The sequence below is a fragment of the Hemitrygon akajei genome, chromosome 11 (genome assembly GCF_048418815.1).
Source record: "Hemitrygon akajei chromosome 11, sHemAka1.3, whole genome shotgun sequence".
Lineage (NCBI taxonomy): Eukaryota > Metazoa > Chordata > Chondrichthyes > Myliobatiformes > Dasyatidae > Hemitrygon > Hemitrygon akajei.
In genome coordinates, this window is record NC_133134.1 from 73,540,341 (window position 1) to 73,552,283 (window position 11,943).

Sequence of the window (11,943 nt, forward strand, 5' to 3'; positions counted from 1 at the left end):
GCCCAGGACCAAATTTGTTAGGAGAGGTCTGAGACAAGATTCTGCATATGGAATCAGGAGCAAAACAAGACTGTTGGAGGAACTCAGGGTCAGGTAGCATCTGTGGAGGGAAATGGGCAGGTTAACTCTGGATTGGGCACTGTTAGGTGGAATGCCAAATACCCAACTTGCTGACTGGCTTCAGACACAGTTGATAGAGTAAATAAGCCACAGGTAAAAGTCAATACATCATTTCATTTTATTTGACATTTCTAACAAAGAACTCAATACCAGCAAGAGGATCAAAAGTCTACATAAAGCAGATGAGCCAAGGCCACAGCACAGTGGCACAAGTCCTCCTACTTCAGCAGTGACACTCCCAGGCTGATGCTCGGATGCCAACAAAGTAAAGCAATGTTGCTCCGGATCCCAATACCCAGCTCTGGAAGTGGCCCAGCCTACCCATCCTCCTCCTCAAATGGAAATTTTCACTTCAGTGTTGCTTTCTCCGGAACGAACAGCCTGCAATTGAAAGGAAAAACCCATTAGAGCTTGCCCCAACTACAGGCATCGTAAGACACCAGCTCCAGCACCTATAGGGCAGGAACAGTGCAGCCAGTGTTCAAGGACAGCTGCCTGACATGTTCACAAGGGCTGTGACCTGACCTCAGCCAAGGCAGCAGAGCTCCCTTTCCTCTGAGTTATCTTATCCAGATACACACTCACATCCACAGACCCTGCAGGAAAGACTCAAATCTTACTGCAACTTCCAGTCACCATCGTCTCTGAACCAAGTCTTAGTGTTAGCACTCAACTCAGTGCTCTTGGATTGGAGTGTAAAAATTTCCAATGCTTGCTTATATTTTATGTATTTACATAAGTAATTGTTCAGTGAATTTTCAGCATTTATAGTCTAGCCAATTCTGTATTTTTCTAGAAGTTTCTCTACAGTCAGTGTCACACTATTGAACCCAGTTATTCAACAGGTTATTCCTCATCACCGGAACGCCTGATCTAGTTTTTAGTACAAGACAATCATGGCTTTATTCTTTGTCTTTTCCTTGCTCTTCCCCCCCCCCCCCCAAAACCCAATAAAGTGGATCAATTACCGTTATTTCTGTTATGAACTTTTAAAAAATTGGCTAAGGTTGCTACCCAATTCTTGAACCTCTGGATCAGAATCACCAGATCTAACAGCACTCACAACCCTGGCAGTCCCAATGCAGCACCTACCCCATCCTCTCTCCCCTTCCACCCCCATCAGCAAGTTCTCACCTCTTGGGTCACAGCCCACAGGAGCAGGCTAAGCCCAGCAATCTGAGAGCTTATCCTTCCAGGTATTCACATCTTAACCCATCAAAGACCAATGACTAGCTTTGTCTCGAGAATACTGAAACAGTGAAATGAATGCATCATTTGCGTCACAAAGACCAACATGGTCTGGGGATGTGCTGGGGTCACCAGACTTCCAATGTCAGTAAGAGCATGCCCACAACTCAGTAACCAAACCCACATGGTCACAGGGAGAATGCACAAAGTTCTTACTGACAGCAGTGGAAACTGAACCTGGGTTGCTGGTGCTGTAAAGTGTTAACAACTACACTATAGAACTACCTGCACCTGAAGCAGGATGCCTAGACTCTACGTGAAAGTAACTCCTTGTGCTTTTCTCCCCCATGAACTTAAGAATTACTGGAAATGGGGCCAAACTGGAAAAACTCCCAATTTGAAGCAGCATCATGTCCATCCAAGTCTAAAATGTGGATAAGCGAGTATTGGGACAGTCAGCACAAGGAACCCAAGATCTTCTAGCGATTACACATGGGCCACATTCACAGTAGTCCCCCAGCACACAGCCGTCTCTCTCAAGATCCCAGTACAATGGAGGCAACAGCCACACAGAGCTGATACATGTCAGCCAAGTGTCACACACCTTCTGTTAGCCTTGCTTTTCCTCCTGTAGGCTGACAGAGAACAGTCGAACATCCCACACACAACACTACAGTCTGGGCGTGGCTGAAAACAGTGGTGATTTTGTAGCAGCCTAGGAAAGAAAAACAGAAGAATCAGAGCAAACGTATTTCAAACCTGAGGCAGCACACTTGTTAATGCCACAGCCTCACAAATCCAGGGACCTGTGTTTAACCCTGCCCTGCTTGGGATATGAAAATTCTCACCATGTAGAGTGGTAGAACACTACCGCACAGAAACAGAAGCAGTCCCTTCTGACCATCTAGTCCGTGCCAAAACCATTAATCTGTTTAGTCCCATCACTTACACCCGGACCATAGTCCTCCACACCCCTCATGTACCTATCTGAAATTCTCTTCAATGTTGAAATTTATCCCACTCACCTCGTGCTAGCAGCCTGTTCTACACCTTCACCACTGAGTGAAGAAGTTCCCCTTAACCCATGACCTCTAGTTGTAGTCTCACCCAACCTCAGTGGAAAAAGTCTGCTTGCATTTACCATATCTATAGCCCTCATTATTATACCATTTCAACACACCACCCATACTCAATACAATGATTTATAAATGTCCCTTTACCACCCTATCTACCTGTACTGCTACTTTAAAGGAATTCATGGGTCTGTAATACCCAGATTCCTGTTCTACTGCACTCAGTGCCATTCCATTCACCATCCAGGACCAACACCTCACACTTGCCGGCAGTAAAATTCCACCCCACCATTTTCCCAGCTGGTCTTGACGCTCTGCAAGCCTTTGATAGTCTTCCTCACTGTCCACCACAACCCCAATCTCGATGCCATCTGCAAATTTGCAGATTGCTGATATAGATGACAAACAACAGCACCAATCCCTGTGGCATTCCACTAATCACAGGCCTCAGAGAGACAACCCTCTACTACCACTCTCTGGCTTCTTACGCAAAGCCACGTCTAACTGAATTTACTAGTTCATCTTGAACGCCGAGTGACTGAACCTCCTTGACCAGCCTCCCACATGGGCCCTTGTCAAATGCCTTGCTAAAAAGTCCATGTAGACAACATCCGCTGCCTTGCCTTCATTGATTTTCCTTGTAACTTCCTCAAAAATGTCTAAAGTTTGTTAGACACAACTAATCTCACACAAAAGCACCAACTATTCCTAATCAGTTTCTCTGTCTATCCAGACTGCAGTACACATTTAGGGTGCCTGGGTCTCCTACATCCCAGAGTACATTCACAGAGCACAGTGGTTAACTGGCCATGTAAACTACTCCTCTGTGAAGGTGGTGAATCAGGGGACTTAGGACAGCTGGGATTGCACCAAAAGTCAACAGATACCTGATGGACTGAACAGTCTCCACTGAAGCATTAAAATTAAGAAAATGATCAAAAACTTTGAAAAGCTCATATCACAAAACATGCTCTCTCCTCCCACTCCCCCCATTAGTTGAGGGCTTCTATTTAGGCAAATGAAAGCCCAAACAATTTCTAAACCAATTATATCCTCTTCCAGAAGATGCTGCCACATCCCCACAGTCTTAATCAAATTTCTTGGTTATTCCTTGTCACATTGACTCTCCGTTGTGCATTCCTTCAGACACACTAGTCATCACACACTCCCAGAGTCAGACACAGAGTGAATATCCCTCCACACCATCCCGGGAACAGACAAAGTGAAGCTCCCTCTACACTGTCCTGTCACACACTCCAAGGACAGGTCAAAACTGAAATTTCTTCTGAAGGTGTGTACTTCAGAAATTGGAACATGATCACAAATCAGTGCTGATTTGCAAGTGACAACCACATCCAGCTGGAGGTGGGAAGAGGAACAAGCTTCGTTCACAAGTTAATAATCACACCCAAGCTGTACCATCACTGTAGTCCCTGTACTGAAGAGAGAAATACGCACCAGGGCACTTGACATCCATGAAATAGGAATTTGGGCTCTGCACCAAACGCTTCTTCTTGTGCTTCCTCTTCTCCTCCTCAGGAGACGGGTGCAACAAATCTTTTGCCAACTGCAGAGAGAGTAACATGTCAGCCACTAAGCCTCAGGCATGCCTTTCAACAGTCATTCCCACAGCTGGAGTCCTTCCACAGGATTTGTTGATCAGCACACAAGCCGTGCCGTGCACTGGAACAACCTTTAATTCTTACAGCCTCCCCCAGCACCCAATATCAAATCTAAAGAAAGCAGGATGGCGCAACCAGTTTACTGCCATCAACAGTGATAGAACATTGGCAGACACACCAGGGCGTTTCCTTGCTCTTTTGAGATTGTGGAAATTAAATGTTATAAATGGCAATAAACCTGTTCTACCTTGCAATTTTGACATTTTGTTGGGACTGGTTGGAAGGGGAAACTGGAGGTGGTTGCAAACTGGAACCATATCAACAGATATTTTGATGAAATACTGTTAATTATTAACCTGTATATTATTTTCCAGAGGATTCTCATGGTAATAGCTACAACAATTGTTCTGCAACCCAATGTGATCATAGCTGATCTGCCCCAAGTTTCATTCTCTTCTCTGCTTATTCGCATCACTGTCAAACCCCTGTCTTCCAAATGATGTTTTCCCCTCTTTAGACACTGGCAATGATTCAGCCTTGAAAATAGCAAAACACAGAAGAGATAAGGCTCATGTGAACCCCCAACAGGTCTGCGGCAGCTGCATTTTGTGCCAACTCTGTCCTGCAAGAGAACATCTGCTGAAAACCTTTTACCAGGAAAAACAGCTTAAATTAAGCCATTATTGAAGTGGCAATCTTAGAAGGCGTGGCTATTTTCCAATTAAGTTACTAGCCAACTGCTAAAAACTAAACAGAAGATTCAAAGCTCAGCAGTAAACGTTACAAGAGTTTAAAATACACTTTAAAACAAAACAAGGCTGAAATCAACCCTACTTCTCCCTTTTTTTATTATGGCTAAGGATCACAAAGATCCTCTGGAAAATAACGTACAGGTTAATAATTAACAGCATATTATCACAATACCTTAATTTTAACTCGATTTCAGTTCACAATCACCTCGAATATCCCCTTTAAACCTGTCCCAACATCATCTCGATTAACATTGAGGTCACAGGTTGTCATCCTCAACTGGGTACCATCCCAAAGTTGACATCAAAGACATGCAACCCACCCCACCCGCGCCCAGCTCGCAATGTGGGTCCCAATAGTCACTCTGCAGCCCCGGCGTGTTCCGAGTTCCACGTCAACATGGAGCTGCTTCGCGAAACACCTCACCCCAGAAGCACACCAAGTGCGATCCCCTCTCAGTGCGCCCCCCACCCACCCCACCCCACGGTCCTACATCGCCCTGTGCACCTCCCCTTTAAATCCCCTCTGCCGACGCGTACCTAGCATGCCCGCGCGCCGTTGCGACGGGCGACCGGGGGGGGGGGGGGGGGGGGGAGGTGGGGAGGGGTGTCCAGCGCCGCGCTCCCCTCGCGCCGCGGCCCCGAGGCCGCCGATTGGCGGATCCCCAGCCCCGCGCGCGAGCTCCCCGGGCAGCGGTGGCCTCCAGCTCGAGCGAGGGGAGGAAGGCGGAGGAGGAGAGGAAAGACGCGCCATGTTCGTGCTCGGGCTCGGGCTCGGGCCCGGGCCCCGACACGCGTCGATGGCCTCAGAACGGGAGAACCGTCCGTAAACACCCGCCAGCCCTCCGCCCAGTTTCCCCAGCTATCTTCTCCGACTGTTTCCGTCCGCCCGCCGGCCTCTGGCGAGCCTCTAGCCGCCCTTTAGCCCCTATCCCTCTGTCGACGCCACTCACAGGCATCTTGGCGTCAACTCGCCGCCGTGGTAAAAGGAAGAAGCCTGTTCAGGGACCCGGATATAACAGGGTTTCCCGAAGCGCAGGGGCAGGAAGTTTCAATACGTCATCACCGGGGAGTTGCTGCCCCGCCATTTTGGGAAGGTCAGTTTTGCCGGCGCTTACAATTTGTCCCAAATCCTTTTGTTTATTTTATGCTAAATACTGTTTTTGGTTAACATTCCTCTATCACTACATTTCCAATACACGAATTAAAAACCATTGTTAGGAATCGTAGTATCCATGGTTATCGTGCAGGATATCTGGCTCATCTGAGTCCCTAACGCAACTCCCCAGTCAAAGTTAAAAAGTTCGAAGTAAAATTTATTATCGGGGGCATACCTGTCATCACATGCAACCCTGAGATTATTTTTCCTGCGGGCATACTCCAAATCCAGGTGCCCCGTGCGATGTAGGATCAATGAAAGAACAAGAACATAGAAGACATCAAACTGTTGAAAAGCAATTATAAGTAAATAGCAATAAATAACGAGAGCATGAAATAAGATAAAAGAGCCTTTAAAGTGAGATCATTGGTTGTTGGAACATCTCAATAATTGAGTGAAGTTATCCCCTTTGTTCAAGAGCCTGATGGTTGAGTAGTGGTAACTGTTCTTGGCAAACACCATGAAATCTGCAGATGCTGGAAATTCAAGCAACACACACAAAATGCTGGTGGAACGCAGCAGGCCAGGCACCATCTATAGGAGAAGCACTGTCGACGTTTCGGGCCGAGACCCTTCGTCAGGACTTTAGGATGTGGCAGCAGATTGGAGACCCTCCAGGAGAATGAAAGGGAGAATCAGTGAACATCAGACTGTACCTCTAGTCTGCAATCTGATACTAATGTACAGGATGATTGAAAAGCTTTTCACTATACATCTGACAACAGTGTTCAGCTCAAAACAAGTGACGATAAAGATGAACTCTTAATGCCCAAACTTCACTTGTCTACTTGCTCTGCAGCTTCTCTGTAACCATAAATTCAGAGAGGTGTTGGGAACGGTCACTTATCACAGCCAGTTAACCTACTGCTGTTCTGTGGATGGGAGGGTACACAATCTCTGCTCCAAGTGCACTCCAGGCTGGGTTCAGCGGACTCGGAAACAGCACCACAACCACTACACTGGTCTGTTCACTGGGAAGGCTCCACAATGGGTGATCAAAACTGCCCAAAGCATTACCAGCACCGGCCTACCCGTCATCCAGGACATATAGACAGAAAGGTGTTAGTAAAGGGTCAGGAACATCACCAACGATTCCATCCACCCAGCTCATGGAGTGTTTGTCCCGTATAAAATTCTAAAGGGATTGGACAGGCTAGATGCAGGAAGATTGTTTCCGATGTTGGGGAAGTCCAGAACAAGGGGTCACAGTTTAAGGATAAAGGGGAAGCCTTTTAGGACCGAGATGAGGAAAAACTTCTTCACACAAAGAGTGGTGAATCTGTGGAATTCTCTGCCACAGGAAACAGTTGAGGCCGGTTCATTGGCTATATTTAAGAGGAAGTTAGATATGGCCCTTGTGGCTAAAAGGATCGGGGGTATGGAGAGAAAGCAGGTACAGGGTTCTGAGTTGGATGATCAGCCATGATCATACTGAATGGCAGTGCAGGCTCGAAGGGCCGAATGGCCTACTCCTGCACCTATTTTCTATTTTTCTATGTTTCCCATCAGGGAGGAGGCTACGTACAGTAGAATCCACACCAGGACCACCAGACTCAAAAAGAATTACTTTTCCCAAGCAGTAAGGCTGATCAACATCTCCACCCACTAACCCACCTATCTACACCCTCACCACCATTACTTTATCATTCCCTGTCAGTCACCTCATGTACAGACACTCCCATGCTTAGCGTCACTTTATGGACATACAATCAATCGATGTATATAAGCCTTTTGTGTTTTTATTTGTGCTGCATCGGATCCAGAGTAACAATTATTTCATTCTTACACCGTGTACAGGAAACGATCTTGAAGGCCATAAGATATAGCAACAGAATCCAGCTATCGAGTCTGTTCCTCCATTTGATAGTGGATGATTTATTATTGCTCTCAACTCCGTTTACCTGACTTCTCCCCTCATAACCTTTCACACCCTTATTAATCAAGAACCTATCAACCGCTGCTTTAAGTATACTCAATGATTTGTCCTCCACAACCATCTGTGACAATAAATTCCACAGACTCTCCACCCTCTAACTAAAGAGATTCCTCCTCAACTCTGTTCTAAAGGGATGAGTCTCTATCCTGATGACAGGCCCTCTGGTCCTGGGACCAGTGGACTCTCCCACTTTAGGAAACATCTTCTCCATCCCTCACTCTATCAGGGTCTTTCAATCTTCAGGGTTCAATTAGATTCCCCCCTCCCTTATTCTTCTAAACTTCAGTGAGTACCAGTCCAGAGACATCAAATGCTAATGGTAACTACATACTGCATTCTGTTATTGTTTGTCCTTCAATATACTTACGTTTTGGAACTTCCGGTCTGGATGGTACGCTAACAGAGTTTTTTATGCGACAATTACCAGGATCAAACAGACTGTAGTGACAGGGTCTAGTCGGAGTAGAGGGACTTTGTTCCGTTTGGTGAAGGGGTAAACTAAAAGGGAAAATAGTGAAGGAAGAAATGTTTTGTGGTTGGAATCTGGAATAGGCTGCCTGCAGATGTGGTAGAGATGGGTCCTCTTGTGGCTCTCAGGAGGGAATTAGCAAAATAAAATATGGCTGGGAACAATTTGTAAGGCTGTGGAGGAAACGGAATGAGGTGGGACTGGTGGAGCCCTCACAACCATTGAAACACTGTCATAGGAAAGCAGCATCCATCATCACTCAGGCCATGCTCTTTACTCGCTACAGTACTGACATCAGATAGCATTTACAAGAGCCTCAGGACTCGCACCACCAGGTTCAAGAACAGTTACACACAAAATGCTGGTGGAACGCAGCAGGTCAGGCAACATCTATAGGAGAAGCACTGACGATGTTTCGGGCCGAGACCCTTCGTCTACGAAGGGTCTCGGCCCGAAACATCGACAGTATAGATGCTGCCTGACCTGTTGCGTTCCACCAGCATTTTGTGGAATGGTGAAAGCGAATCTCAACGGGGAATATGGCACTTTGACCATGAACTTACTTTGAAGTTTGAAACTCTCTGCTTGAGAAGATGCTGGAGGCAGCAACTCCAACAAGATGGTGACGGCAAACAATGATTACTCATGCGACATCTTCCAGAGAGCCTCCCCGGAGTGGACCGAGAGCACAGTGGAAAAGATCAGAGGCCATGATCAACTCCATTTCAAAACGTCGAGGAAGATTGAAGCATTGAGGCGAGTGTGGAGGGGGTCAGCAGTTGCTCTCCATGGAAGGACTGTGTTAATGCAGATGATCTCGACGCTGACAGGAGGATGCTTTCGAAATTCTGAGATTTATGTAGCTTCTATTGTTCTCTCTCAGCTTTATGTCTTTTCTTCCTTGTTGCTGAGTGCCAGGAGGGCGATATGTTACTCTTTGTGTGACAGAGGGGTTGGAAATTTGGGATCTGATCTCTTGTTGGTGTTTTTCTGTGCGTGTGAGAGAGGGAATTGGGGGCCTGTCACTGTTCTTTTTTGTGTGGGAGAAGGTTGGAGGTTTGATGTTACTGTCACTTTTTTTTGCGAGGGAGCGGGTTGGGGATTTGGGCTTTGATGTTTTGGCTGCCGTTTTCATGTGGGCAATCTGTTAGTTTTTATGTAAGGGAGAGGGTGGGGGGTTGTGAGTCTTACTTATTTTTCGTTCTCTTTTCCATGCCTGGGGAAGGGGGAATTGATGTCTTTTCTTTCAACAAGTCCCATGTTTTTTCTGTATTTTATGGCTATCTGGAGAAGATGAATATCAGAGTTGTATTGTACATGCATACTTTGACAATAAACTGAACTGAAGTATAGAAGTATTGTGCTGAGGCATAAAAGGCTGTGGACTAAATGCTGCTAAACTGGACTGGTAAACTTGGGTTCTTGATGAACATGGAGGCCTCTTTCTGTGCTGAATAACTATCATGAACTCCAAAGGGTTTGAGCAGAAGGCACTAATTTTTTTATCTGTCCTCAAGAAAAGTCTCAGCCTGAGACGTCAACTGTTTATTCATTTCCATAGATGCTGCCTGACCTGCTGATTTCCTCCAGCGTTTTGTGTGTGTTGATTTTTTAAAAATCTATTGGTGCTCTTTTTTGTAAAATTTCTAAATAATTAACAGAACATAGAATGTCACAGCACAGTACAGACCCTTCAGCCCACGATATTGTGTCGACCTTTCTAACCTACTCCAAAATCAATCCTAACCCTTCCCTCCTACATGGACCCCATTTTTCTAACATCCATGTGCCTACAAGTCTCGTAAATGCCCATAATGTATCTGCCTCCATCACCATGCCTGGCAGGGCATTACCACTCTCTGTGTGAAAAAAAAAACTTATCTCTGACACCCCCCTATACTTTCCTCTAATCACCTTAAAATTACGCCCCCCTCATTTTAGCCATTTCCACCCCGGGAAAATTCTCTGGCTGTCCACTCTATCTATGCCTCTTATCATCTTGTACATCTTTCTCTTGTGAATGTTGTGTATCCATGTGCCTGTGATGCTGCTACAAGTAAGTTTTTCATTACACCTGTGCATACACGTACTTGACAATAAACTTAACTATGGCCTTGACTTTGAGCTGCTGACTGGTTGAACATCTGTGAAGTTCAGTGTAATGAGAGAGAAGCCTAAGCTTCATTTGCTGAGTTGTTATATTGGATGCAGAGATTAAATCTCTTGATATAAGATTATTAGGTTAGCACAACATTGTGGGCTGATGGGCCTGTATTGTGCTGGCATTGTATTGTTCAATGTTCTATGAAATTTAGCAGAATCACACTGGAAGTAAATAAACATGATATAACCCGCAGATTTAAATCATGAAGTAAAATTTGGAAACAAGTCCCTGGAAACAATAGAAGGATCAAGAACAGCTTGTCTCCCTACAACCATCAGGCTCCTGAACCAGCGTGGATAACTAAACTTACCCCAATGCTAAACTGCTTCCACATCCCTACAGTGGATAGTAAAAAACTGCTGAGAGGATCAACGGGATCTCCCTCCTCCTGTTTGTGGCATTTACCGACCGCATTGCTGAGAACCCCTACCACCCATTCCATGATCTCTTTGACCCACACCATCAGGGAGGAGGTACAGGAGCTTCGGGACTAGGGCTGCCAGACTGGCTAACAGCTTCTTCCCTCAGGCTGTGAGACTAATGAACACTCTGCCACCACTGAGGTCTCACCACTGGGACAGTGAGCTGTTTACCTGTGCTGTGCACTGCACGCACTTTGAATTATAGTTTATTAACTTGTGATAATATTTTGTTTTATGTACCAAGATTGATGTGTGTTTTGTGGGTGTACCACAGTCCAGAGGAACATTGTTTCATTTGCTTGTACAGTCAGATGACAATAAACTTGAACTTGAACAACCAATGCACTCACATTCCAGGACTCTACAACTCATCTCTCAATAGTTATTGATTTATTTGTTTGTTTGTATTTCAATTTCTCTGCTTTATGCATGTTGGTTGCATGTCAGGTCTGATAATGAATTTGCTTTGAACTTTGACCTCCTTAGTGAGGCTGGCTGAGGGATAATACAGGGACTGGATCAGCAGAGAGAACTCCCTCCAACTCTTCTGATGATATCCAGAGGAACTGAAAGATATTTAGATAGATAGATAGATACTTTATTCATCCCCATGGGGAAATTCAACTTTTTTTCCAATGTCCCATATACTTGTTGTAGCAAAACTAATTACATACAATATGATATGCATCTAAATCAATATCTCAAAAAGCATTTATAATAGCTTTTAAAAAGTTCTTAAGTCCTGGCAGTTGAATTGTAAAGCCTAATGGCATTGGGGAGTATTGACCTCTTCATCCTGTCTGAGGAGCATTGCATCGATAGTAACCTATCGCTGAAACTGCTTCTCTGTCTCTGGATGGTGCTATGTAGAGGATGTTCAGAGTTTTCCATAATTGACCGTAGCCTACTCAGCGCCCTTCGCTCAGCTACCAATGTTAAACTCTCCAGTACTTTGCCCACGACAGAGCCCGCCTTCCTTACCAGCTTATTAAGACGTGAGGCGTCCCTCTTCTTAATGCTTCCTCCCCAACACGCCACCAC

The 11,943-nt window shown here is 45.5% G+C and overlaps 1 protein-coding gene across 1 annotated transcript; it reads right to left on the reverse strand.

The window, feature by feature from the left end:
• Window positions 1-214: 214 nt before the first annotated feature.
• LOC140735712 (small ribosomal subunit protein eS27) lies at window positions 215-5,787 on the reverse strand. The gene is made up of 4 exons (XM_073061123.1): window positions 5,706-5,787; window positions 3,840-3,948; window positions 1,913-2,023; window positions 215-501 (listed from the first exon to the last, which is right to left on the reverse strand). The coding sequence occupies exons 1-4, from the start codon at window positions 5,709-5,711 to the stop codon at window positions 473-475; spliced, it is 255 nt and encodes an 84-aa protein (XP_072917224.1). The 5' UTR covers window positions 5,712-5,787; the 3' UTR covers window positions 215-472.
• Window positions 5,788-11,943: the final 6,156 nt, after the last annotated feature.